We start from the raw sequence: 25,712 nt of genomic DNA on the forward strand, positions 1-25,712 counted from the left end.
GGATGCATGCACAGTCGTGGTAACCTATGCAACATATCTATAATCCTGTGTGGTATAGCTCTAAGCTGTCGCCTGCGCCTGCGCCTGCGCGGCGTACTGCGCCGCCGCTTCTTGCGCCTGGCGCAGGGTCTCGGCCTCACGTGTCTTACGCCCCTCCTCGATCTCGTCCAGAATCTCACCAGCACCGATGGTCCGCATCTGCCGGGCGCAGTCCTCGCCCCAGCGCTGCGCCTCACGCCAGCTCGTCACGACCACTGGTCCAGGCTCGTACAGCACGTGCCGCTTTCCGTCGGTGGAGGTCACGCACGCGCAGAGGGTCAGACGCGCGGCGCGGGACATTGTCTTGACCTCAGCGTCAGAAGCGGGCCACTGCGCCGTCGGCGCGAGCAATCCGGAGTAGTGCAGCGTTGGCGAGTTGACCGTGAGCGCAGGGAACGTGTCGGCGGGGTAGTAAGGCTTCTCGCCGGCGTCGACCTCCTCGAGCTGCGTCTCGACGCCGACGGGGACGGAACACCCGCCCTCGAGAACCCGGAGGAGGCCACGCTCAGCACCCACACGCCACTCGGTCTGCCAGTGTCCAATGGCACGGAGAGCGCTGCGCGTCGCGGCGTCTCCTTGCCTGATCTCGACAGCGAGAGCGCCTTGCCCAACAGCGTGCATGAGCGCAGGTGCGCCGAGGGGTGCGGTGATGCGGTTCTCGAAGCCTAGGCGCTTCATTCCAGAGACAGCAAGGATGAGGGCAACGAACGAGTTCTCGGGGTTGTCGAGCTTGCCAAGGCGGGTGTTGAGGTTACCACGCTGCCGTCAGTATCTGCGGATCAACCGGAGAAGCCAGGCCGTGTGGACGATCGCAAAGCCCCGTGGAACTCACCATGTCCTCGAAGCGGAGGTTAGGGTAAGCGCGCTTGAGCTGCGCAACGCGGCGGACAGACCCCGTGCCAATAATGCTGCCATCCGGCATCTCGTCGAGGCTCTTGTACGGCAGGCCCTCCTTGACGACAAGCGCGTCGCGGGGGTCGTGGCGTTCAAGCAAGGCGGCAATTTCACAGCCCTCACGAATAAGAGTCGGCACGTCCTTGCACGAGTGGACGAGAAGGTCGAAACGGCCATCCAGGAGTGCGCTTTCGAGCTCGTCTGTCCAGATGCTCTTGGCCGGGATGGCCGAGTTGTACGGCGCAAGGAGGTGCAAGGGGGTGTTCTGGTTTGCGTCGGCCTTGGTCGTCATGTGCGCGACGGGAAACGTTTTGCCAGAGTTGGCGGCGGCCAACGCGTCAGCGACGTGCCCCGTCTGGATCAGCGCGAGGTTGGACTTGCGCGTCCCGACGACAAAGTCGGTCTTGGACATGGCGCTTTCAGGTGGAAGAGGTGGGAGGAAGGAAAGAGGGTTTTAGGAAGGAGAGTGGCGCCGTGAATGTTCGAGCGGGTGTTGGAAAGATGGAGAGGGGTTTGATTGTTGCTTGTGGCCACTTTGAGGAGGACTCCGTAGTTCGAGATAAAAGTCGATGGTAGTACGAGGCACGGGGAGGGGAGCGGGATAAGTTGTCTGCGTCGGCCTCATGCGAGCCGGAATGTCAACTTGATAAGACAGCAGCCGTGAGAAAGTGGAACACGTGAGGCGTCGTGTGGCGGGCACGTGACGTTCGACACGTGATGATCACATGGGAGGAATGCGGAATCAATCACCTGCTCTGGGTCCGAGATCGGAGATCAAGGCTTGTCCGTGTATCTACATGTCACCCGATTCGGTTGCCAGCCGCGTGCGCGGAAATGCCGGGGGTCATCTCGGTCTTCTAGGGCGCCTGTCCATTTTAAGCCACTCTTTCAAATGTACATCCGCTTATCAACTACATCCTCGGGTGCTCTGGTGAACCGACGGAGCACCATCGGAGCACCAGCAGAGAATAGGTGTCATCGAGGCAACGTGACGTATGAGGTTCACGCATGGCGAAGATCCGACGTGGGGACCCCCGCGGGTTGACCGCGGGATGCAAGGGAAATATACGTTGGTGCCTGAAAATACGTCGGGTAAGCCGACACGGCGAACAAGTCAAAGTGAGTGTTGTGCATTGACATTTGCCCCAACCCCAACCGCTCTCGAAAAGGCTACTACCCCACACATACACCTCAACAACAACAAGAACAACTATTATGACTGTCAACGCCCCAACCAAGGACCAGCTCAAGCAGTGGGACGAGGAGGACCCCCTCAACTGGACCCGCGCCGAGTTTGAGATCCCTGACGCCCGGAAATGTGGCGGCAAGGTCGGTGAGTTACCTCACAAGACCCCCACAGCGACACGTAGCTGACGACAGACGGTGAGACCGTCTACTTCTGCGGCAACTCGCTTGGTCTGCTCAACAAGCGTGCGCGACAGCACATGATGGAGGAGCTTGATGTGTGGTCCACGAGTGCTGTCACCGGCCACTTCAAGCACCCACACGGCCGGCCGTGGAAGACGCTCGCCGACCCCATGCTGCCCGTCATTGCCAAGCTCCTCGGCGCCAAGGAGTCCGAGTGCGCCCACTCGTCAACCCTCACGACCAACATGCACACCCTCCTGACGACGTGGTACGCGCCCACACCCAAGCGGTGGAAGATTGTCATTGAGCGTGGCGCGTTCCCCTCGGACTGGGTGAGTTTGCTGCCGGAGACTCTGATGGGGAGGGGATCCACCGTGACTGTGATAGACCTGACTGACTCCAGTACGCCGCCCAGTCGCACCCCGGGCTCCACCGCAACGTGCTCTCGGACGAGCAGATCGAGAACGCCATCTTGGCCGTTGAGCCCCGCGAGGGCGAGGAGCTTCTCCGCACCGTGGACATCCTCAAGGTCATCGAGGACAACAAGGATGAGATTGCGCTCGTGTGGCTTCCCATGGTCCAGTACTACACTGGCCAGGTGCTCGACATTGCCCCCATGGTCAAGAAGACGCACGAGGCAGGCGCCCTCTTTGGCCTCGACATGGCCCACGGTATCGGAAACATCAAGATGCACCTCGACGACTGGGGAGTCGACTTTGCCGTTTGGTGCACGTACAAGTACCTGAACTCTGGGCCTGGTGGGACTGGCGGCTTCTTCATCCGCGAGGGGCTGTCGGACAACGGGCGGCGCCTGGCCGGCTGGTGGGGAGTCAACCCCAAGACCCGCTTCGACATGACCGAGGAGTTTGACCCCACCCCGGGCGCGCAGGGCTACATGCAGTCGAACACTGGTGTGCTCGGTTCCATCCCCCTGCTCGCTACCCTCGAGTTGATTGACAAGGTCAACTTTGACAACCTCCGCGCCAAGGGTGACCGCCTCACTGGTGCTCTTGACGCTCTTCTCAAGCAGTCCAAGTACTATATCCCCGCCGACAAGCTGCCGAAGGAGGAGGACGACACCAAGATCGGATTCCACATCATTACGCCCGAGCTGCCCAACCGCGGCAGCCAGCTGTCGCTCTTCATCCACCCGGCCAAGAAGGGCATCATGCCCCGCGTGTTTGAGAAGATGGTTGACCGGGGCCTCGTCGGCGACGAGCGCTTCCCCTATGTCATCCGCCTCGCCCCCATGGCCCTGTACAACACGTTCCAGGACGTCGGCCGGGCTGCCGAGATCGTCGAGGAGGCCCTCGCCGAGGTCGAGGCCGAGGGTCTTGGCAAGTAGATTGTATGCCTGTATCTATAGGTGGTCCGGTTCGAGTGGGTTCCAGTGATGCATATCATACATTGTACATGGGGCAACATGATTGTCCTGGCTGGTTCGGCCGAGAGTATTCGTATTCGAGGGTATCAATTGTTCAACAGAAGAAGAGAATGTAAGAGTCGGGTGGGTGGGAGCTTGGTGGGCAGTACTGGGGCACGCCAATAAGCGAATCGAACCAATTGACCAGGGTCACGATCCGCGGCGCTTGCCGCTCCCTTTCGCATATGGGAATGGGAACGCGAGTGCCTAAGCTTTGACGGGAATGGTGTAAGGCGGCGGTGAGTCGGCCAACGACCGTGACCTCTCCCGAAGCGGTGATGACCGGGGTCGTCCTCGACTACGCTCCCGACTCGGACTCTCGTCGCGGTCCCGCCATCGGCGGTGACTAAGATCGTGCGCGATAGCGTAGAACAGGATCCCGAGGGCTATGCCGACTGGGGTTAGCTTGCGCTCTCTTCGGTTGCGCAACCGCATGGGCCTCGATGAGGGAGGGAGGATGTGAGGTGACATGAGGAGAGTTGAGGAGAGTTGAGGCCCAAAACGGCGACAGGAATGGCCCAGATGCCAAGTCTTGGCTTGGCATGCCCAGTCCGGCCTGCTGTCTTGGGGTGGTCCGTGCTTGACCGACCAACGAGGACGGAAACTCACAGCAAAGAATGAGCAGGTCGGTTGAGCGGGCGCGCTCAAAGACGGCAGCACACGCTGTCGTGTCGAGTGTGAGCCGGGGTGCGTTGAAGGGAGTGCGCTCGAGAGCGGGCATAACCACGGGGATGGTTCGGGTAGAGAGGGAGTGTGTAGATAAGTAACGAGTGGATGAGAGGGTCATATATGAATGGTTTGTGATGTTTGTAGGTCTGCTCACTGGAGGCTGCGCAACAGTATCCGGTTCAGCCGGGGTGCAGCCGAGCAGTGGTGTTTTGGTGGCTTGGGCTTGGGCCTGGGCCTAACTTGGGCCTAGGCCTCCCTCTCTACAATCCCCTACTAGGCATCCCAATCCATGGATCAAAAGCTACAAATAACAGTATAACCGTTACAATATATTAATCAGATCTGTTCTTACTGAATGCAGAACGAACGTGTGACGGAAGCAAAATTTCAATTTCGCATCTGTTTGCCTTGTTGCTGTCGTCATCTGCTCACTCAACAACATGGTCGTGGCTGCTTTATGCATTCTCTCGCTCAACGCGTCACAAAACACAAAATGGCTTCTTCTAAAGGTATGTGCCTTTCTCTGTTCTTGATCGCTTCAAATTCAGACTTGTCCAGACTGGCTCCAACGAGGCATTGACTACCTCTTCTTGCTTTCATCTCGCTGGCCGGCGTACTCACCTGACCTCGTCTAACCCACTTTGGCATAGCTAACCCCAGTCCTCGTCGGCGTCATTGGTGGTTCGGGGCTGTACCACCTCGACAACCTTACCTTTGTGTACGCTCTCTTCTCGTCTCAGCTGACATAAGGAAGAAGGTAGACATCACCACGCCATGGGGCAAGCCCTCGTCGCCCATCACCATTTCCAAGCTGCCTAACGGCGCTGAAATCGCCTTCATCTCTCGCCACGGCCCCCACCACACCATCACGCCCTCCGAGGTTCCCGTGCGCGCCAACATTGCCGCACTCAAGAGCCTGGGCGTCCAGGCGATCGTGGCGTTCTCGGCAGTCGGCAGTCTGAGGGAGGAGATTGCGCCCGGCCACTTTGTCATTCCGGACCAGATTATCGACCGGACCAAGGGTATTCGGGCTGACACGTTCTTCCGCGGCGAGGGGGTTGTCGTTCACTCGATGTTTGGCGACCCGTTCTCAGGACAGCTCAACGCTTTCATCGCGCCCCGTGTGCAGAAGATCCTCTCCGATCTCGGGGGAGAGGTCAAGCTCCACACTGACCGTACGGTTGTTTGCATGGAGGGCCCGGCTTTCTCGACCCGTGCGGAGAGTATCATGTACCGCCAGTGGGGTGGTGACATTATCAACATGAGCGTTATTCCCGAGGCCAAGCTCGCGCGCGAGTGCGAGATTGAGTGAGTGGAGCTGGCATAGTTGGCGCAGGGGGGCTTTGGGGCCTTGGAAAGCCAGGATTCCTGTGCAAGGCTGGGAGGAAGCCTGGCCTTGATCTGGACTAGCCGCAGACGCCCCCGTTCGACCGCATTGCTGACGCCAGCTACTCCCTCATCTGCACGGCTACCGACTACGATGCGTGGCGTGTCGGAGAGGCCCCCGTCACGGTCGAGGAGGTCGTCAAGACCCTCACTACCAACGCGGGCAACTCGCGCGCCGTTGCCGCTGGCATCCTCGAGGAGGTCTACGCCCACGTCTCGGCCGGCGAGCTCACTGAGATTGCGGGCTCGATGAAGTTTGCCTGCATCACGCGTGCGGATGTGAGTGCTCGCATCTGCTGGCCCACTGCCATCAAGTGCTTGAGTGTAACAGCTCCGCTAACCCGTGCCATCTCAACCAGGCTAACCCCAGTCCCAGCCCAAGGCCGCGCGCGAGAAGTTTGCGTTCATCCTCCCGGAGTACTTCAGCTAGACCACCTAGATCATGTACACTTGCCACGGCAGCTCGGCGGACGACTCTTGGAAGATGATTCTCGTCGGATGGCCTTGACAAAGCAGTTCCATTGACCGGAACAGCTGACCACAACCGAGTCCTTTACTCATGACACAGTATAGTACAGGTCCCAAACAGTAGATTGTTGGCGTTCCAACAGGTACAAAACGGATTGAGGTACTTGCCCACTCGGCGTTACCGTTGACGTCACTTGCAAACGGTACAGGTGGCAAATGGAGTTGGTCAATTCACAAGAGCACCTGCAGATGGAACGAGCGCGCTTGTTCTCAAACTCGTCATGCTAGTCAATTGAATCGAGAACTGACCTTCTCACTTGCAATGGAACTTGCAATACACTTACATGCCAGTATGACTCTATTCTCTTCTCCCTTCCTACTCCTTCCTACTCCTTCCTACTCCTTGAGCACAACCTTCTCCTCTCCTTCATGGACCAACCCCTCCTCGCTCCTGCTAGTCTCCTCTTGCTCCCGTGTCCTCTGACAAAACAGGAGCACAAGCACAATACTGCTAAAGTTGAGCAGCGCAACGACGAGCATGACCGCCGCGTAGATCCGCCGATCACCAAGGGCTTGGTATCCCCACGCAACGGCGTCGCGTACTGGTGTGAATATGGTGCGGTGGTATTTGTCGGTGGGGATGACGTGTGCATCGACACCGTGGAATTCGTTGGCACCGTTGTAAGGTGAGAGGAAGGACGATAGGTCGGATGGGGAGATGATGTAGATCCGCCCGTCAACTTCAATGGTGCGGAGTGAGGGGGAGTCGGGGGACCAGGATGGGGTGTCCGGCGCATGGATGGGAGCGGCTGCCACAAAGGTGAGGGCAAAGGAGATCAAGGCTGGGGTTAGCAGGCGCTAGGTTGGTGAGGACAGAGGTGAGAGAGGACGTACCGAGGAGACCAAACTTCATGACGAGATGGAGATGTATAGAGATCGGTTAAGAGAGAGGAGATGTAAGATTCGGGTTAAGAGTAGTTCAATGTGAAGGTGATGATGCTGTTCGTCTCCCCATGTTACTACCGAGCTGAGCCCGTAACTTTGATCGCTTGATACTCATCTGTTCCTCCATCTGAGTTTAGATGACCCCTCAATTCCTAAGGTGCCCAGATGTCACAGGCACCGGCCACGGGGCACGAACCCGCGATAACCTGAATATAATAACTGGTTAGTTGGCAGCTGGTATGCTGTATGCTGTAAGATGAGTTGAAGTACACAAGTCTGCCGACGTACCACCAACCGTACCGACAGACAGGTTGGTTTGGCGTTTGAGATTAACTCGGAGCCTGAGCATGAGCTCCCGCGTGCTTAACGTGGCGCAGGTCGATCACACATCGCACATCCAATTTGTATCTCCAGCGTTGACGGGCTGACGGGAGAGAGTGAATTACCCAAGCATCAAGCGTTTACGACGGTGGCGCTATTTCGGGAAGGATATGGGATCTATGGGACTTGACTTGAAACGGGCTGCGGGCTGCTTTAACCCTAAACCTACGAGCCTTCATGATCTCTAACGATGGTTTTCTGGACCACCTTACCATTCTCTTCACTCTCCCACGGTCTCATAGTCTGTCGGAAAGAAACACCGAGCGTGGCACCTTGCCTCCACTGTGGGGCCACCATTTGCCGCCCAACTATACACTAACCCGAAACCAATATTTGTTGACTCACAACCAAGTCAAGTCGCCATGTCGGTGCTCCTCGAGACGTCGTTGGGCGAGATTGTCATCGACCTCGAGGTTGATCGGTGTCCGCGGACGTGCGACAACTTTCTCAAACTCTGCAAGCTCAAGTACTATGCGCTGAATGCCTTCTTCAATGTCTCAAAGGACTTTATTGCGCAGACAGGTGATCCCACAGCAACCGGAACGGGCGGCGAGTGCGTCGACGCCTTCCTCTACTCTAAGAATCCAACTGGATCTCAACCAGCCCGATACTTTGCCCCAGAGATTACGACCAAGCTCAAACACAAGGCCAAGGGGACCGTTAGTATGGCCGTTGCGCCTACTGATCCCCCGGGTTGCGGGAGCCAGTTCTTCATCACTCTTGCGGATAATATCGATTATCTGGATGGCAAGCATGCTGTTTTCGGGCATGTTGTCGAGGGACTCGAGACGCTCGATAAGATCAACGACGCGTATCTTGACAAAGAGGGGCGGCCGCTGCAGGATATCCGTATCCGCCATGTTGAGATTCTTGGTACGTCCGCTTCAGTGTTGCCGCAACTGACTTCAGAGGACCCATTCGAGGACCCGCCCAACATGATCCCCGTTCCCGATTCGCCTCTCCGCCCTCCCGACGGGATGGTGCGCATCGCCGATGACGAGGACGCCTTGGCCCAGGTCGACGAGGACGCGACCGCCGAGCGCGCGCGCGCAACCGCCGCCTCCTCCTCTGCTCTAACCCTAGAAATGATCGGCGACCTTCCGTTCGCCGCCGTCCGCCCTCCGGAGAACATCCTCTTCGTGTGCAAGCTCAATCCCGTTACCCAGGACGACGACCTCGAGCTCATCTTCTCTCGTTTCGGCAAGATTCTCAGCTGCGAGATTGTGCGCGACAAGAAGACGGGCGACTCTTTGCAATACGCATTCATCGAGTACGACTTGCAGGACAGCGCCGAGCAGGCCTACTTCAAGATGCAGAATGTGCTGGTTGACGACCGGCGTATCTGGGTCGACTTTAGCCAGAGCGTCGCCAAGATGAAGGGGGCTTATCGGCCTGGTATGGCGCCGGATGGTGGAAGGGGTGGGAGGGGAGGAAGGGGTGGTCGCGGTGGGTTCGGAGGGAGAGGAGGGTTTGAGCGGACACGTGACTCGGGGTACGGGAGTAAGGGATACGATGTGGTTGTGGACGCCCCAAGGCAACGCAGTTTGAGCCCACGGCGGGACCGCGATGACAGGCGCGACAGGAGAGACGACCGCGATGACAGGCGCGACAGGAGAGACGATCGCGATGACAGGCGCGACAGGGACTCTGAACGCGATGACAGGCGCGACAGGGACTCTGAACGCCGCGACCGCAATCGCGACAACCGCAGGGACCATGATCGTGATCGCGACTACCGTGATCGCGACCGTGAGCGGGACAGGAGGGACCGTGATCGTGACCGCGACCGCGACCGCGACCGCCGCCGATAGAAGCTAGAATGTACATATGCATGGTATGACCCTGTCTAATCCTCTTCAACTCACGGACCTCGCCTGCCTGCTCGTCACTCGGTGGAATCGCTGGAATCGCTGCACTCGTGGCGTGATGCTCGCTTCGCTCGCACCCGTTACTTGCCGCCACGCCGCACGAGGTCGAGGAAGCCCTCCTTCGTGAGCGTCTCCTGTGCCCCACGACCGAGAATGTTATCTCTCTCCTTCCTGTTCTTGGCCGCCTCCGGCTTAACACCCGCCTTCTGCGCGAGCGTCGTCGCCTGCGCCTCGGCATTCTTGGACGCGACGAGAATGGCATTAAACAGCTTGATCACTGGTGTCAGCTCTCTCTCTCTCTCCAAAGCTCCGAGAGCTCCCAGAACTGCGATTCTGGGTTGACTCACCACCCCGCTGCGCAGTCTTACGCAGACCACGCTCAAACTCCTGACTCCCAACAGCAGCCCCCTGGGCCGGCACCCATCCCTCCAGGACGTTACGGATCCGCGCGCGGTCCAACCTCTCCTCACGCTCAGCCTTGAGTGCGCGCGCGGCTCGGCGCTCCAGCCGGCCCTCAGCCACACTGGGTGGAAGGGGCTTGGCGCTGAGTGCGAGGATTGGTGCGGCGGTCTTCTTCTTCTTCCTCTCATCATCCACCTCCTCGACCTCAACACCCTTGCGTTTCTTGGGACGCGCAGATTCAGTGAGGAGACCCGTGAGGGCCGCGCCGAAATCGGAAGCCGTCGTCACGCGCTTCTTCTCTGAGTGTCAGCTGCATCACCACAACTCGAGCCACGTACTGGGCGCCTTCTTCTCCCCGGGAGCCTGGGCACGTTCAATCTCCTCGTCCGTGTCCAGCTCATCGCCAAAATCGTTGTCGTCCGAGTCTTCGGGCATCTCGGGCTCCTGGACACGCACACCCTTCCCCTTCGCTGGCTTGGGAGCCGACTTGGGCTTGGATGACGCGTCCTCCTTGGCGACGCGGGCGCGCATGCTAGCCTTAGCCCCGGCCTTGGGCTTGCTTGGTCCAGCTTCGCTGTTCTTAAGGATACTCTTGAGTGCCATGGTGTTGGGGTGTGGATGTTGTTGATATTGTGGCTCTATCTCTCAATTCTTGATCTTCGTAACGGAAACTTTTCTTATCCACTCCCCCCACGTACTGACCCTTTTCCATTTGCCTTCCTCCGTCCTTCGGTCCCTCCCGTTCTAACCTCCGTCACCACATCTATAACTCCAACCACACATCAGCAACAATGGTTCTCGTCGAGGAAGTCAAGGAGGATATCATTGTCGACCACGAGTCTGACTACGAGACCGAGTCGGAGTTTAGCGACGACATGTCGGTTGCTTCGGACGACGACTTTGACACCAACGAGACCTTGGCCCAGCGCATTGCCGCCCTCAAGGACATTGTGCCGCCCGAGACGCGGACCGCCGTCTCCAAGAGCGCCACTCGTGTCGTCGACTTGGCCAAGTGGGCTGCTAATGGGACCGGGCAGCTTGCTTGGTGGATTACCACTTCTGCGCTGCTCGTCGGCCTTCCCCTCGCGCTGGCTATTGAGGACGAGGCGCGCATTACGCAGCAGGAGCGCGAGATGCAGATGCAGAGCGCTGGACAGCAGCAGGTGAGTGTCGCTGTGTTGAGGAAAAGAAAGAGATGAGGGAAGGACGAGGTGGATGGAGGTGGAGATGAGGAAGGGGGGGTGAGAGAGTGGAGCCGGCATCACGGCGTACGCCGCGTTGGGTTCCATCTTGCGGCCAGCGCGCTGCTGCGAGGCAAAGTATGCGGCGCAGCACGTCACCCGTCATCAGCCTCCCTCCAACCACCTTCCTCCATCCACCTTGAATCCGATCTCATTCCATCACACACTCTTCCTTCCACCTTCCCTCCACCTCTTTCCTGACCCCTTCCCCTCTTGCCGCCGCTGCGCACAACCCCGCTAACCCCAGCTCATGGGCGGCGCGCCCGGCCAGCCCGCGGGCGTTCCCGCCGGCTTCTAAGCGATTCGACTCCTTGTTAGCTAGCTTGTTCGTCCCTCAAAACCGCGCCGCCAGACAGGCGCCGCGATTGTACGATAGCCGCATCATGTATGGCATCACCCCTCCGCGCACTGCGCAGGTGTGGAGTCGATGGCCGGGATGAGTGGAGATGTGGATCGTTTGGAGGTGTCTAGTGCATACGGAATTCGCTGACCATGCTCGGAAGCTGGGATAACGCATGTGAGGGGGGGCACATATCTAACAGCGAGAGGATTCGCTGTGCCGAGTCGCTCAGGCTAACCCTTATCACTCAGGTCTAACTCACTACAAGCTGCAAGATGTCAATACCAACACTCACGACCGATGTACCTCGCTCGCAAGCCCCAAGTGCCAAGCTGCAGAGGGTTGTGCGGTACCGGAAACGGTACCCTCAAGAGTGGCGAGGTGATGTGCGCGACGTTGTCCGTGAAACAAGTGGAGGCGGAGCTAAGAGTCTCTAGCGGACAAGCCGTGCGCGGAACATTAGCGGAGATTGATCTCGACCTCCATCGACACAGGCATGCTTAGATACTGCTCTGCATCTGCCACCTACACTACCTGGGACCCTGGGTGCTGTTCCTGCTGCCCGGCCGACCGCAGCGATGTCGACGGACATCGGCCGGACGGGTGGCGATGGATGGCCGATTTATAAGCCGGTCCTTCCATAACGTTCCGGCACGATCCAGACCAGCACCTGTGGTTGTGGTTGTGTCCGCACAGCATTCCGTAGACCATCTATCCCAGTAGACGACATAGCGAGGCAAGCATCGGAAGCTGGGGCCATTGCGATCAGATGCTAATGGAGCGTGACCGCCGAGACGTGGAGCGAAGACAATGGAAGCATGGATTAGCCGCCGGGGCTCGTGCCCAAGACAGTATAACAGTATAGCCCAGCCAGGGTATACAGTCTACGCATCTACATCTGCACGCAGGTTTGGTAATGCTTTGGCCCGGCGCAAGGAGAATGAAGAGGTGGATAGAAGCAAACGACGTGGGCTGAGTCAGACATTGTTGCGATTGCGGAGCCAAATGAACCCGCCACCACTCGGACACTTTGCAGATAATTGTTGTCATCGATCTCATCGTGACACACTCCACCATGTCCTCTCCACGACCACCACCAGATGTGCTTGACCAAGGGCGCGCGGCCGAGACCGAGCGTCTGCACCCGCATGACGAACCAATGATTACAACCGAGAGCTCCGAGAGCTCCAGCGTACCCCAACCCCAGCACGTCGATGAGAGCTCTAGCACAGCCAACGTGACCAACGATGGGGACAATGCCAGGTCTCCACCTCCCCCAAACCCCGCTCTTACCTCTGCCACAACCCCACCTCCCAACCCCTCCAGCTCGGCGTCGCCACCCGCCGCTCCACATGGTGCCGCGCCAGGCACGGCCTCGTCCCCGAACCGCCGGCTCGCACCACGCCCCCTTTCATCCGTCTCCTTCTTCTTACCCTTCAGCGGACAACGAGCTGGTCCTGATGCACCACAAGTAGGCCTGACGTGGACGCTCGAGGTGTTCGGCAACGACGAGGAGGGCGGCGGCGGCGGCCCCCCTGCTCCCGGCCCTGAGGGGACGCCGAACGTGGAAGCGAGCGCCGACACAGCAGCCCAGGCCCAGAACACTCCGGCACCCGAGGCGGCGGACCCGACCGCCGCGGACGGCGCCGGGCAAGGAGCCAACCCACCACCCAACCCACAAACCCAGGAGCGTGATGGGCCGACGCGCTCCATCTTCTTCATCGTCGGGCCCGATGGGACGATGCGCAGGGGTGACGGAGCCGTTGACGACACTGCACCTCAGCTCTTCCCATTCCCGTTCCCCTTCGCCTTCCCGTTCCAGGCTGGACCGCCACCGCCCGACCCAGCCAAGGCAGCTGAGCTTCTCAACTCGCTCCCGACCGTGGGCCGTGCACTCCTTAAACGTGTCGACAAGGTCGTGACTGCTGAGGGACAGCGCGACGACGGCGACAGCTCGGGCTGGCAGTGCGGTGTCTGTCTCGAGGGCATCGACGTTGGGGAGACCGTCAAAGCACTACCCTGCAACCACCTGTTCCATGAGGCTTGTCTCCAGCCGTGGTTCACGAACCACCACCACAACTGGTAAGTCATCGTATGAATCCTTATCGTCCAGCTGACTCCAGCCCTACCTGCCGTCTTGACCTCGACCCTTTACGCACTCTCCATGAACCTGCTCGACGCGCGCCACTGCGCCCGACGACGACGGGCTCGGGACGCGGCACGCCAGCGGCCCGTGCGCCCCACCCGTATGCGCGCCCTGGCGCCGCCGGAGCTGCGAACACCGAGGGCCGCCGCAGCCGGCCGGGGAGTAACGCACCCACCCAGCCCACCACGCCGCAGAACGAACGCGCCGACGGGGCAGGCAATGACCGCCTCGAGGTGCCCATGAACCCGATGGATATGGCGCTCGACATCGCGCGAATGCTCGGTCTCCCTATCGGATCGCCAGCTCCCATGCGCGAGGGCGAGCAGCGTCGCGAGGAGGGTGATGGTGATGGCGAGCGCGTCAACCAGAACCAGGAGGAAGCTGCAGCTGTCCCCAGTGGGCCTGCTGAGAACATTGCCGCCGAGCAGCCGCGGTCTCCACCTCACGACGGCCTCCAGCGACCCACGCCCCAGCGTCGCCGGCACATTACCGTCTTCCACATTGGAGGCGACGGAGGCGTGCACGAGGAGACGCACATGCGTCAAGCCGCGGCCGACCGGGACCCTCAGGCCGAGGGCGCACAAGCTCGCGAAGGCACCCCTGCCAATGCACCCGAGGCTCCAGATACCGCTCCTGCTCGCGAGGACACACCAGCTTGGGCGCCAGGACTCTTCGGCCTCAATCCGCTGGCAGGGGCAGCGATGGACTGGGGAACGTTCATGACCGGCGGCGGTGTGGGCGCGAACACGCCCAATAACGCCGGGACACCGGCTACTGGCGCGGCCCCAGTGAACGCGGAGGCACAAGCTGAGACACGTCCTGCCGGGCTTGCACCCGTTGGCGCTGTACCTCCGCGCCCAACGAACGCCGGTGCCGGCGCTCCAGCTCCGAACCGCGAAGGCGCAGAGGGCAACGCCGGGACAGGCACATTCCGCTTCCCGTTCGAGTTCATGTTCGTCCGGCCACCTCCGGGCGGACCGCCCGAGGAACCGGTCCAGCCTGAGAACCAGGCTCCTGTTCCTCAGTCGACGTTTGTCCCGCAAACACTGGAAAGCTGGACTGCGCAGCGCGAGAAGAGCCTCGGATGGCGCTGCGACGCCATCGAGTGCCTTATTGCCCCTCCTGTTCCGGACGCAGAGTTGATGGACGTCGACGACGACGACGAGACGGAGACGGAGACTGAGACTGAGGCCGATGCAGGCGACAAGGAGATGCTGGCCATCTACGCCGAGAACCAGGCGCCCTTCCCTCCCCGCGAGAAACCCGAGGACGAGCCGCATACCGGACATGAGTTTGTGCTCCTCTCCTGTCCACACCGCTGGCACCGCGCTTGTCTCGAGACAGCTGCGCGCAGTGCCGGACACTCGATGGTGCCGGATGCGAGCGGGCGTGAGTGGATCCGCTGCGCGCGGTGCCGCAAGGAAGGCTGGATTGTGCCCCGCGAGACCAAGACCGAGACGGAGACGGAGAGGGTTACGCTTTCTTGATCCGAGTTATACAAGTTCACTGCATTACACGTTCACCTCTCTCATAGACTGTCTAGACGTTGTACATTCTAGTTGTTATCAACCCATGCATCGCTATGACATGATTGAGTGTCTAGTTGCGCTGGGTTGCAGAGCGTCGTCTGCATGTCGGTGAGGATGCGACCCGGAGGTGGATTGGAGGGCCTCACAGTTCACTCGGGCCTAGTGAGTAGGATACCGTCTTCTAACCCGATCTCATTGACGACTCCAACTCACGACTAGGTGGATTTGGATATAGGTCTCTACATGATGGATACGCTGTGACCTCCGGTTGCCAGATACACCATTCGCTTACTGTCCAGTTCGGCGATCGCCACTGGTCGTGTTTGGAGGAAAAACAAAATACCATTGGTGTTTGAGGAAGCCTGGGGTGTTTCGGATGGTCCCTGTGTTGGCGCGGAAAGGAGGGATCCTACTTTTCATCTCTCCTGCTCCACTTGTCACTTGTCACTTGTCACGCTCCAAACATGTTGGCCACCTCCAATTCGACGACATTGGACGGGCAGCGCCAGAGTATATACCACATGCGCCAGCGCTGGCGCCCAGACCTCTCTGATCTGTCCTTCCGACATGTCCAGCCCAAAGCCACCTTCCAATGCAGCAGCGGTTCACCGCACATAGGGAAGCCGTCGCGAAAGCCTGTCATGACGTTATTCTGTCGCCGCTGGTCAGACAGGATGCACAGCAAGAAGTGTAGACAATTGGGAACCGATAAACTCGGGATATATCTTTGCCTTGATGTTGCATGGTTTCAGGCTACCCGCACCGTCCCCTGGGACAACCAACACTCACCCGACATTCCGCAGTGGCCCCCTACTCACCTAATACTGCCAGCTTTGCTGACGTTGCGATTCAAAGCGCTTCGTGCACTTGGCGCACAGCTGGCTTGTGGCGGTGTACAATTCCTCCTTGGTTTTGAACATCTCCTCCTTTGCCCTGTCGCGCTCGGCGACTAGCTTGCGGACCTCGTTATTCTTCGCCTGGATCTGAGTGCGGGCCGCACTTTCCGCCTCGTTACACCGTGCGCGAAGGGCGGCCATCTCGCCAACCATCTTCTCCCGCTCGGCTGTGTACGCCGTCGTGCGCGACGCGAGGGTATCGTTTTTGGTCGCGATCTCGCTCAACGCCAGCCGCTCAAGTGCAGCGGTAGCAGAACGCACTGCAAGCACCGCCTCAAACACATCTCCGGCCCGATGGGTTGGTGGGCGAAGCCCCTCAACTGTCTTGTGCAGCGCCACGAGCCTGTTGCTTTGCGCATCGACCGAGGCGCGCAGAGTGCTGAGAGTCACCCCGTGATTGGTGAGTGCGCTCATATGCTTTACACCCAGCTTGTCGACCTCTTCAGCCAAGTCCTTTAGGGCCATGGTGTGCGTCCCAGCTCCTCGGGCCTCGCGCTTGGCTGCATCGGCGAGTGCCGCACACGAGTCAGCCTGCGAGCGGAACGAGCGCGTCTGCGACTCAAAGTGCTCGAGCATACTCTCGACTGTTATCGTGAGGTTGGCGATGGCGTCTCCCTGAGTGTCGAGATGTGCGAGGAGGGTGGAACCTTCCCCGTTAGGCACTATCACGTCCTTCTGAGGCGGAGCCGAGAAAGGAGGGAAAGACAGGTGTGGGTGATTGCCATTCGTGCTGGGCTCGATTTGATCGTCGCCAGAAGCCGATACAGTATCTGCATCACGGAAGCGCAACATTCCCTCCACACGGCTGCGGATCTCCTCGACGGAGGCAGAGGCGTTGGCCGTTGTGATGGCCTGCGTCTTGAGTCGCTCGTCCTGCGCCGCCAGCATGCGCTCCTGGTGCTCTCTCATCCGGGAGACGTTCTCCGATATCGACGCGATGATGGAGAGAAGCGATCCAATCATACTGGTAGAATCGGAATCTGGGGGGGTGAAGATCGGGGTTCGCTGTAGTGAAGGAGTCGGCGTAGCTTCGGATAGCGATGGGGAGATACCCTGGTAGAGAGGCGTGGAGGCACCAGAGTCGGTCGTCTGACACGGCGGCCAACCCGATATACTCGGGGTATCCTCTGAAGGTTCTGGGTTCAGCCTTTTCCGACTATTTTACTCACCTTCCTCCGACGAGTAGCCCGAGCCTTCTTCTGATGTGTCGGCGGCCTCGAACGAAGTGTCGGACAGACTTTGAGTCGGCTTGCGGAACAGGTGGTACGGGATGTAGGACTGCATTCAGAATGAAGTGTTTTGAGGGAGAAAGTGGACAAGTTGAAGATTGAGATGCGTGTCCAAAGTGTTGAGGCAACCTAAGAGAAGCACAGACGCTCAACACGTCACTCGGCAACCGTTTGGATCGACTCTACACTCAGGTCTTCAGGCGACCCTCCACCTGGGTCCTCCACTTGTTGCACCAACAGGTTAATCAACCGCTTGCCCAGTTAGTTGACAACAGTTGATGAGTGAGTTGGAACATCAGCGGAAAAGTGTCTACACTGATCGCAACAATACCACACATTCCCCGCCTGGAATGGTCACTGGGGTCAGATGCGGGTTCTCTGGAATTGTCAAGGCTCATCTTCAGGGAAGCCTCATCGGTGAAGAGTGTCACCTATCGACCGTACGTCGGCGTCCAAGTACCGATGGTGTTCCCAACGAAGAATCGCCAGACCGTAGATATGACATTGCTAGGGTACAATGACTAAATCTAGTGGTTAAATAGCACCGGCGAGGAATGGCCAAGTCGTACGGCACGTGAGATTTGTCGCGTGGTAGGAAAGGCGGTACAATAAAAGGTACGAGAGGACTGTGAACTTTACTCTGGAATTACATTGAGACCTTGTTGGGTCGTGCCTTCCCTTGAAGTTTCCCGTCTTCATTGGCGAGCCCTTGGTATACCTTTACTGAATTCGTGCTTCTTGGAGACAGAGAGTGGCGACATGTACTGCACATCTGCAGATTGGAACGCTCTCCGGAGTCATGTAGCGCTTCCCAGGGAGAAAATACTCGATGATGTTGAGAGCGTCTGTGCAACAGGAACAATGCATAGCCGCTTTGGGTGTCCGGAAATGGCGGCTTCACGAAGGGGTTCAAACGCCAAGACTCACAACCGCCAACAACTATTGAGTGAAGGCTTTTAGTGCCAACCAGTTGATGGCTGTGCGCCATCGATACAAAGGAAGCGTTTTGTCCGGAAAGCATTGACAACCCATTTCACAACCTCACATCACCATGCTCGCCTTCGCATTCAGAGTCGTTCTCCTCGCGACCGCGGCGGCGCAGTCATCCAACTCCGCCTACTACAACTTTGTGCCACGCACTCGACATGATGTCCTGATGTGGGGACAGGCAGTGTCCTTGGCCCCAATCACCGATGGTTGGGAGTACCTATATGACGAGAATCGCTCAAACGGGAGGAATACATGGGCATCACAGACGCCACCCAGCGAGCTGTCGTTCCGCAATCGTGAGGGCCGGACGACTCTGCAAACAACACAGCCGGGTCAGGCCATGAGCATGTTCTTCACAGGCGAGGCGTGCACTTTGGGAGGGACGTTGCAGGTGGGCGCGGGATTTGACGGCACAAATCCCGCGTATTGGTCGGTCTTCATCGACGGAGAGCCCGCTAGGTATGAGTTCATTCTTGACGAGTATCAAGATGGATTTATCGGTATCTCGGGCCTGCAGAGCGATCGCTTCCACAATGCCACGTTCGTCACCGGGCCACAGTTCAATGGAACCGTCAGTATCGCCTTTGCGACCTGGTCGACATGGATGATGCGCGACAAGTGAGTGTATCGTGAGCCGACTAATGCCAGCGACACGCAAGTTTCGGACGCGATCGGCCTGCAAAATATCGGGAACCGCATTTCTTTCGCGGATGGCAACGCCGTCCAGCCCATCCTCACCCCCAAGGGAGACGTCGCGGTGCATCAGTACACCTTCCAAAGTGCGACCAACTCTGTCACTATTGCCTTGGCACTGCTGATTCCAGATGGGGAGCAGGAGGCTGCTCTCGCCCTAAAGGGCGACGCGAGCTTTGAGGTAATGGTACCGGTCAACTCGTGCTACATCGAGTGCGACGGGTACGTTGGTCCAGACTATGGCGTTGTCAACTTTGCGCTCGACCCACCACCACCCGGCGATGTTAAGTCCGCCTACTGGTCCCGCTCGACCAATCGCGCGTGGTACACGCACGACACGATGTTTTCACTCGCTCTCAACCCGAACCTGCAGTACAAACTCATGGTGTGGACAGAAGCCGCTACCGCCGGGGCCGGGGTGTACCTTAATGGCTCAATGATTTACCCTTTCTCTAACGACGAACCCGGACCGTTCTGGATCAATGAGAACCTGGCAACGAATGCGACGAATGCGACAAGAAGTAACGCAGAGGGTGAGACGCCACTTGGCCAAACTACGTCAGGCAAGGTCAACGTGGGCGCCATAGCTGGCGGTGTAGCGGGCGGCGTGGTGTTCCTGGCGCTGTTGGCGGTACTCTTCTTCCTGCGCCGTTCCTGGAAATCTAACCGCGAAACTCGGAATATTGATATTGAGTGAGCCTTCGCCAGGAAGGAACTGACCTCTCACAGCGAATGGGAGGACAGCGGATTCACCAACTCAAAGGAGTCAGCCGTCACCCCCTTCCTCAGTACGCCCATCCCACACGAGTACGCTGCGGTGTCAGAGAGAACGCCAAGCACTTGCTTCCAGTACGTCCCTCCCTGTAACCGCTAAAACCAGCTCTTCTGAAGCCAACTCGAGCTCGGAAAAAGTCCCCAGCGGTACAGTTTACACTCACATCAAATACAGCGCCCTGAGCGAAGAGTCCCCAGCCCCAAAGACCGGCTCCGTCAATACGGGCCGGGAGAGGCCGGCTGAACCGCTGGCTGTGTCCCCCGAAGTCGTGCAGGAACGCGATTGGGGGACTTTACCTCAAGAGTTGGTGCCGCCAGTCTATAACTTGTCCTGGGCAGCGTCGCGTCCGGTTGTGACGAGGGACGATGAGTAGGATATTCAAGTAATGCGCCTTCCGAAGGATATCAAGCGTCTTCCATCTCATGCGATTTAATTATCCGTTTGACCTTTACTGAGTTACTGCGATAGCGGTCGCTGCGTGCACGTCATGCCCGGTGTCTTGGGCTGCACGTGTGTCGCATCTCAGGAGGACGCACGGCACTGGTAGGCATTGGGCTAAGGAAGATGGGTGGAAAGATTTATTTATTACAAGCAGGCGGCTATGGAAAGTGCCATTTCACCGTGAAAACGTGGCGATACGTCCTGTGTGGCAGGAAGCATGTGGCACCCAACCTCCTGCGTTGCCACATAAGCAAACATCCTCGTTGGGGAGTTGCAGCGTGGCGGCCACCGGGCAATCATTGTGTTGAGCAATTGAGAAATCGTGTACTTGATCAGCCCGACATCTGCCAACCAACATTCAATTCTCTAGGCTCTGCCAGCCAGCCTGGCGAAGCACCACAAACACAGCAAAAGAGAACACGTATTCGTTGTGAGTTTCGAACTCACGACCTTTCGCGTGTGAAGCGAACGCTCTCCCACTGAGCTAAACGAACCACCTGATTCGATGACATCTTCGTTTCACGAATCAGCCTTAAAGATCGTGCACCACGTGGCATGCTTATGATGGCTCGTTTCGAGTTTGGGTCGATAAGCGAGCGGCAAGTGGTTCAGGGAGCAAATACCATTGCACATGTAAACACGTCTAATGCTCGCATAGATCTTACACACGTCAGTTTACTCACGCTGGAACGCGTGCGATTAGGATACCGCTCGTTCATGCGGGAGACCCCGTTAGGTATCCCGTGAAACTTGAGGGTATCAAGACTTGGGCACATTGTCTGCCCTCTGCCCTCGAGTCTTTGGCAGGACCTTGCACCTCGCCGGAGTAGGTAGGAAGGAGGTGCGCGGCTCGGGCTTCACCTCCAGTACGTCTTTCTCATCTCACCTGACCCCACCCCCGAAGACGCCGTTGAAGGATCTGGAGCGAGACATGTTGGATCTGGATGGTTGCAGAGTCAGTGCTGTGGGCTGGTTATGTGCCTCAACTGGTGATGATACGCGACAAGGCAGGTGAATAATGATGAGCATACATCTCAGAGTATGCAGACGAGAGGAATGTGACTGCGTGTACTGTAGAAAGGGACATGTTTCGGAATCGCATTCCGTTCTCGTTCCAAGCCCACCGCCCTGTCCCGCCGGTGATCGCCGGCGCCCACCAACATAACGATGGATGGTGTGGGCAGCTTTTCCAAGACACAATGTCTGAAATGTCTGGATGAGGACCCGCGCGGTACCCAACGACACTCTTCCGACACGGGACTTGGTGACATCCCCCGATTGTCTAATGTCAGGCACGGCCCAGCAGCGACCCACTGTAATCTTCGGATCTTGCCCGTGCCAATTCCATTCTCCGCAACGTGAGCAGCGTCATTCCGAATCCCAATCGCCACCAACACATGGAGCGGCTCCTGCGTCTACGTGGTATAGTAGTATAGTAGTACTTGATATACCCCTACAGCGCCATGCGATTCCATTTCCCCATCGCACCATGTCTCCCATCGCCGCCCAACCCGTACCCACCAACTCGGTTGCCAATGGCAAGCCTAACGGCGACGTGTCGCAAGCCTCGTCGGCGGGCTCGACGTCCTCGGTTGGTGACCGCTACTCTCTCCAGCCTGCCAGCGGTATCCCGCACCTCCCAGATGAGCCTGTGGGCTGCAACACGCTCATGGGCTGCTTCTCCCACCTGACACTGTGTACCGATTCTGGACCTCGGTTCCCTCCCGGACCTCGGCCCGCGCCGTCCACCCCCCTCGGGACGAGGGAGGAACAACGCAGGATCTACCTCGGTCCCAAGCTCAGTACGCGCGCGACGGGCGGTCCCGATGCCGGGCCCCTGATTGAGCGGTTTAGCTGTTTGTTCAAGGACCGTGAGTTTGAACAAGGTGGCGACGCGTGACGTAGCTTGCCTTCTCTATCTAGCTGACCCCAGAATACAACTGCAAGTCTAACCCTCGCGGAATCGTGTCTCTCGGCGTCGCCGAGAACTTCCTCCTCGAGAAGGAGTGCCTCGAGTACTTTACCGACGCGTTCAAGAACAACTTCCTCGCATCCGACTTGAGCTACGGCGATGGACTGTGGGGTAGCCGGCGCATCAACCGCGCGCTCTCATCGTTCATGAACGAGTGAGTCGGCCTGTCTGGAAGAACACTCATCCCAGATACTTTGACCCCGCGCACACGGTCCAGCCCGACCAGCTAATCACCGGTGTAGGCTGCTCTGCCGTCCTTGACCAGCTATTCTACACCCTCGTAGACGAGGGCGAGGCAGTCCTCCTCGCTGCACCATACTACACGGGCTTTGACCGTGACCTGATCGGCCGCTCGCGCGTCAACCTCGTCCCCGTAGAGCTCCCTGCCGGCGACGACGCCTTCTCTCCCGCCTCTCTCGCCCATTTCGAAGCCAAGGCAGACGAACTCGCAGCTCAGGGAGTCACCGTCCGCGCAGTCATCGTGTGTAACCCCCACAACCCGCTCGGTAGGACATACTCGCGCGAGACGCTGCTCGCATACGCCCGCTTCTGCGAGGACCGCGACCTCCATCTCGTCAGCGACGAGATCTACGCCATGAGCGTATGGGACAACTCTGCTTTCCCGCACGCCCTGCCGTTTACGTCTATGCTCTCCCTTGATGTCGAGAAGGAGGTCAACGCTGAGGTCGGGGGTGGGTTCACGTTCGACCGCGCTCGCCTGCACGTCGTTTATGGGATGAGCAAGGATTTCTGCGCAAACGGCCTCCGGGTTGGCGCGCTCGTTAGCCAGGCTAACCCACTCCTCTTGCGCGCCATGGCTAGCACATCCATGCTCATGAAGATCTCGTCGCCTGCCGACGTCATCTGGTCGTCACTGCTTTCCGACGATGACAAGCTCGCCGAGTTTATCGCTCTCAACCGCTCCCGCCTTACCGAGGCCGGTACATATGTGCGCAACTGGTTTGAGACTCGCGGCGTTCCTGTTGCACACTCGAACGCGGGGAACTTTGTCTGGGTTGACATTGGAGCGCGCCTCGGCTTCCGTGACGCCAAGGAGGAGAAGCGCATCTTCCAGCGCCTGCTCGATGGCGGCGTCTACGTTGCGCCGGGTACAGCGTACCACAACCCCGAGGCCGGCTGGTTCCGGATCACGTTCTCGGTAGCGCGCGACAACCTCGACGTCGGCCTCGGTAAGATCGAGCGCCTCCTCGACCTGCGGCCCGTCAAGGCGTAACATGTTCAACACTCCACGCGCTCGCTCAACCGTTGTACGACCCTGTATGCATTCGCTTCTAGTCCCATATTATATTATCCTCACCGTTTAATGCAGTCACTCGGTCTGGCGACCCAGCCGGCCGAACCAGCGTCTGGGCGTCGTCGAGCCAGCACGCTCCGGCTCACGTTCGCTGCGTCGCGAGCTCAGCTGGCGCATGAGGCGGCTTGACAGGTCCGTCTCCGACTTGCGAGGAAGCACTTGCGGCATTGGCGTAACGTGAACGGAGGGTTGTGTAATGCTAGTCCGGGCAAACTGCGGGTCCAAGTAGAAGCCCCGGTCGGGCACGGCGGGCACGGCGTTCATCATCGTCGCGAAAGGCGCGTGGACGACCCCAAAGTTCATCTGCGGGGAGGGCGTGGAACGGTGACGCTCAGAACTGTGGTCCTCCGAATTGAGGCGCATAGTCGAGAGTGTAGGGGTGGAGGAGTTGACAGGGTATTCAGGCTCTGGCGAACCGCTTGGTGATCCGAACAGAACCTCTGTGGAGTCGTCGTTCCAGAGAGCCTCCGAAACTGGAGGCTCTCGCGTCATAGTGGATGGAGCAGCAATCGGCGTTGGCGGTGTGAGATCGATCGGAGGGAGCAGAGGCGGCAGGGCGTCTATGAGGCCGTCCGAGATCGCCGACTCGTGAGAGTTGCTGCTCTCGTCGCTAAGAGGGTCCACGGACGAGGGACGAGCTGCTAGCATTTCGTGCTGGGCATCGGACATTGATGGGGATGGTACCCGTGAAATGGGCTCTGGTGAGGTTGAGAGGCTTGACCCCGAGATCACGACGTAGTCGTCTGAAGATGTGGCGCTGGTGTCGCCCGGCTCAGTGCAGTGCGCTCTCTCGCCTGCCTGGGATCCGTTCCAGTCCAGAGCAGCCAAGCGTTCCGCCTCAACAAGCAGTCTCGAGTGCCGAATAGGCTTGAGGATCCAAGATTTACGCGTCGTCGCGCGTTGGCTGAGACGGTGCTCATCCTTTCGACGCGCAGGAAGAGGAGCTGGCTTGGAGAAGCCGCCTTGTTGTCCCTCAGTGGAGGTGCGAGGGACTACTGTTGGGCTCTGGGACAGGCTCTCCGCCGTGATCATCTGCGAGGGTTGGATGGATTCCGGGTTTCTGTTCGCGGCCGCCATCAACCGTGATCCCCACTCGAGAGATTCGGTCGCGAGTGCCCGCAGTCTCGTGCTCGACTCGCTCAGCTGCTCAGCATGATGGAGGAGCGTCACGCCATGAGCGTTAAGCAAGTGGCTCGCTGCCAGAAGCAGCGACTCGGCGGTATCGGGAGGGACACAATGCGTCGAGCAAGGGGAGGCGCTTGTGGGGGTAGCCAACGAATCGCTCGGCGGTGTCCACTGCGAGGATGATCGCGAGAGACCAGGAGGGGAGGACGATGAGGTGTCGAGGCCGGAGCTGGAGAGATCGCTTGCGCTGTTGCTCTGCTGGACACTGTCGTGGGGCATGAGGTACAGGAGGCCGAGAGCGCCAGATGTCTGCCTTTCGTCCTTGGGCGGCATCTCGTTCTCCTCCTCCGAGTGGGAATGTATGTCGGCATTCTCCGCGTACAGGCTGCGCACTGCCTCCTCGACAATGCTGCCGCAACTGTTGCGCCGCCGGCGCGTGTTGTCATGGTAGAACCGGTGGGTCGTTTCGGCGTCAGAGCCGTCATCTGTCACACCGAACGCTCCAGACTGCCGGTTTGCTGACCGGATAGCGGGCCGGGGTGGCTCGTCGCGGTCTGGTCTGGCTAAAGTGCTGAGTGGAGAAGGTGTGGGCGACTTAGTTAGCCTGCGAGCAGCATCCTGCCCGAAGCGTGAAATGAGGGATGCGAAGCGGGCTGACCGGCGGCGCAGTGGAACGTCGGAACGCGAATCTTCCATTCCGTCCAGGCTGAAATCGTCGGGGACGGGCACCAGAACGCGCTCAGGCAGGCCCTGGGGTGAAGGGCTGGGTGGTGGGGTGAGGCGCGGGCTACCGTTGCTCTTCACGCATACACGGCGTGGTGACGGTGAGTCGTCGGGGTTGTTGCGCTGTGCGTGGTTTGACGAAAGGAGAATGAGGCTGTTGCCGCGAGTGAGGGGAAGAGCTTTTGCCAAAGGGGTGAACGAGGGGTAACCGAGGGCCGAGGCTGGGCGTGGATTGACATGATGTGCGCGTCCAGAGGAGAAAGAGCGTCTGTTGTTCTTGATTCCGGGCTTTGTACGGTAGGGTGCCACAGCCGAGAGGGGCCGTTGTGGACGTTCGGGACTACGCTGTTCCATAGGCTTCTTGTTCCCCTCGTCGGTGTGGCTGTTGTGTTCCTTGGGTCTCAGCGTTGGTCATAGTCTAGCTCACCGTCCCAAGTGCCCCAACCGGTGCCAT

The 25,712-nt window shown here is 58.9% G+C and overlaps 13 protein-coding genes across 13 annotated transcripts; 7 read left to right on the forward strand and 6 right to left on the reverse strand.

Annotated features, from left to right (window-relative positions):
• Positions 1 to 60: 60 nt before the first annotated feature.
• On the reverse strand, positions 61 to 1,345 carry HEM3 (uncharacterized protein; the record flags this gene model as incomplete). The annotated part of the gene is made up of 2 exons (XM_060600654.1): positions 61 to 798; positions 872 to 1,345. The coding sequence occupies 2 exons, from the start codon at positions 1,343 to 1,345 to the stop codon at positions 61 to 63; spliced, it is 1,212 nt and encodes a 403-aa protein (XP_060457227.1).
• An 803-nt stretch (positions 1,346 to 2,148) lies between these two features.
• BNA5 (uncharacterized protein) lies at positions 2,149 to 3,646 on the forward strand (the record flags this gene model as incomplete). The annotated part of the gene is made up of 3 exons (XM_060600656.1): positions 2,149 to 2,266; positions 2,314 to 2,633; positions 2,705 to 3,646. 3 exons carry the CDS (start codon positions 2,149 to 2,151, stop codon positions 3,644 to 3,646), a joined length of 1,380 nt encoding a protein of 459 aa, XP_060457228.1.
• Positions 3,647 to 3,931: 285 nt separating this feature from the next.
• Positions 3,932 to 4,445, reverse strand: CcaverHIS019_0407840 (uncharacterized protein; the record flags this gene model as incomplete). Its single annotated transcript, XM_060600657.1, has 2 exons — positions 3,932 to 4,119; positions 4,334 to 4,445. The coding sequence occupies 2 exons, from the start codon at positions 4,443 to 4,445 to the stop codon at positions 3,932 to 3,934; spliced, it is 300 nt and encodes a 99-aa protein (XP_060457229.1).
• Positions 4,446 to 4,886: 441 nt separating this feature from the next.
• MEU1 (uncharacterized protein) lies at positions 4,887 to 6,209 on the forward strand (the record flags this gene model as incomplete). Its single annotated transcript, XM_060600658.1, has 5 exons — positions 4,887 to 4,902; positions 5,054 to 5,111; positions 5,144 to 5,701; positions 5,842 to 6,058; positions 6,150 to 6,209. The coding sequence occupies 5 exons, from the start codon at positions 4,887 to 4,889 to the stop codon at positions 6,207 to 6,209; spliced, it is 909 nt and encodes a 302-aa protein (XP_060457230.1).
• Positions 6,210 to 6,643: 434 nt separating this feature from the next.
• Positions 6,644 to 7,160, reverse strand: CcaverHIS019_0407860 (uncharacterized protein; the record flags this gene model as incomplete). Its single annotated transcript, XM_060600659.1, has 2 exons — positions 6,644 to 7,089; positions 7,142 to 7,160. 2 exons carry the CDS (start codon positions 7,158 to 7,160, stop codon positions 6,644 to 6,646), a joined length of 465 nt encoding a protein of 154 aa, XP_060457231.1.
• Positions 7,161 to 7,935: 775 nt separating this feature from the next.
• On the forward strand, positions 7,936 to 9,384 carry cyp6 (uncharacterized protein; the record flags this gene model as incomplete). The annotated part of the gene is made up of 2 exons (XM_060600660.1): positions 7,936 to 8,446; positions 8,483 to 9,384. 2 exons carry the CDS (start codon positions 7,936 to 7,938, stop codon positions 9,382 to 9,384), a joined length of 1,413 nt encoding a protein of 470 aa, XP_060457232.1.
• A 137-nt stretch (positions 9,385 to 9,521) lies between these two features.
• On the reverse strand, positions 9,522 to 10,446 carry CcaverHIS019_0407880 (uncharacterized protein; the record flags this gene model as incomplete). The annotated part of the gene is made up of 3 exons (XM_060600661.1): positions 9,522 to 9,718; positions 9,789 to 10,142; positions 10,182 to 10,446. 3 exons carry the CDS (start codon positions 10,444 to 10,446, stop codon positions 9,522 to 9,524), a joined length of 816 nt encoding a protein of 271 aa, XP_060457233.1.
• Positions 10,447 to 10,634: 188 nt separating this feature from the next.
• On the forward strand, positions 10,635 to 11,382 carry tom22 (uncharacterized protein; the record flags this gene model as incomplete). The annotated part of the gene is made up of 2 exons (XM_060600662.1): positions 10,635 to 11,006; positions 11,332 to 11,382. 2 exons carry the CDS (start codon positions 10,635 to 10,637, stop codon positions 11,380 to 11,382), a joined length of 423 nt encoding a protein of 140 aa, XP_060457234.1.
• Positions 11,383 to 12,499: 1,117 nt separating this feature from the next.
• On the forward strand, positions 12,500 to 15,057 carry CcaverHIS019_0407900 (uncharacterized protein; the record flags this gene model as incomplete). Its single annotated transcript, XM_060600663.1, has 2 exons — positions 12,500 to 13,506; positions 13,548 to 15,057. The coding sequence occupies 2 exons, from the start codon at positions 12,500 to 12,502 to the stop codon at positions 15,055 to 15,057; spliced, it is 2,517 nt and encodes an 838-aa protein (XP_060457235.1).
• Positions 15,058 to 15,917: 860 nt separating this feature from the next.
• On the reverse strand, positions 15,918 to 17,279 carry CcaverHIS019_0407910 (uncharacterized protein; the record flags this gene model as incomplete). The annotated part of the gene is made up of 2 exons (XM_060600664.1): positions 15,918 to 17,131; positions 17,165 to 17,279. 2 exons carry the CDS (start codon positions 17,277 to 17,279, stop codon positions 15,918 to 15,920), a joined length of 1,329 nt encoding a protein of 442 aa, XP_060457236.1.
• A 996-nt stretch (positions 17,280 to 18,275) lies between these two features.
• On the forward strand, positions 18,276 to 20,055 carry CcaverHIS019_0407920 (uncharacterized protein; the record flags this gene model as incomplete). Its single annotated transcript, XM_060600665.1, has 4 exons — positions 18,276 to 18,832; positions 18,863 to 19,600; positions 19,637 to 19,756; positions 19,788 to 20,055. 4 exons carry the CDS (start codon positions 18,276 to 18,278, stop codon positions 20,053 to 20,055), a joined length of 1,683 nt encoding a protein of 560 aa, XP_060457237.1.
• Positions 20,056 to 21,612: 1,557 nt separating this feature from the next.
• Positions 21,613 to 23,329, forward strand: CcaverHIS019_0407930 (uncharacterized protein; the record flags this gene model as incomplete). The annotated part of the gene is made up of 3 exons (XM_060600667.1): positions 21,613 to 21,994; positions 22,057 to 22,249; positions 22,285 to 23,329. 3 exons carry the CDS (start codon positions 21,613 to 21,615, stop codon positions 23,327 to 23,329), a joined length of 1,620 nt encoding a protein of 539 aa, XP_060457238.1.
• A 96-nt stretch (positions 23,330 to 23,425) lies between these two features.
• Positions 23,426 to 25,712, reverse strand: CcaverHIS019_0407940 (uncharacterized protein; the record flags this gene model as incomplete). The annotated part of the gene is made up of 2 exons (XM_060600668.1): positions 23,426 to 25,651; positions 25,686 to 25,712. The coding sequence occupies 2 exons, from the start codon at positions 25,710 to 25,712 to the stop codon at positions 23,426 to 23,428; spliced, it is 2,253 nt and encodes a 750-aa protein (XP_060457239.1).

Source organism: Cutaneotrichosporon cavernicola (assembly GCF_030864355.1).
Source record: "Cutaneotrichosporon cavernicola HIS019 DNA, chromosome: 4".
In the NCBI taxonomy this organism is placed as follows: Eukaryota; Fungi; Basidiomycota; class Tremellomycetes; order Trichosporonales; family Trichosporonaceae; genus Cutaneotrichosporon; species Cutaneotrichosporon cavernicola.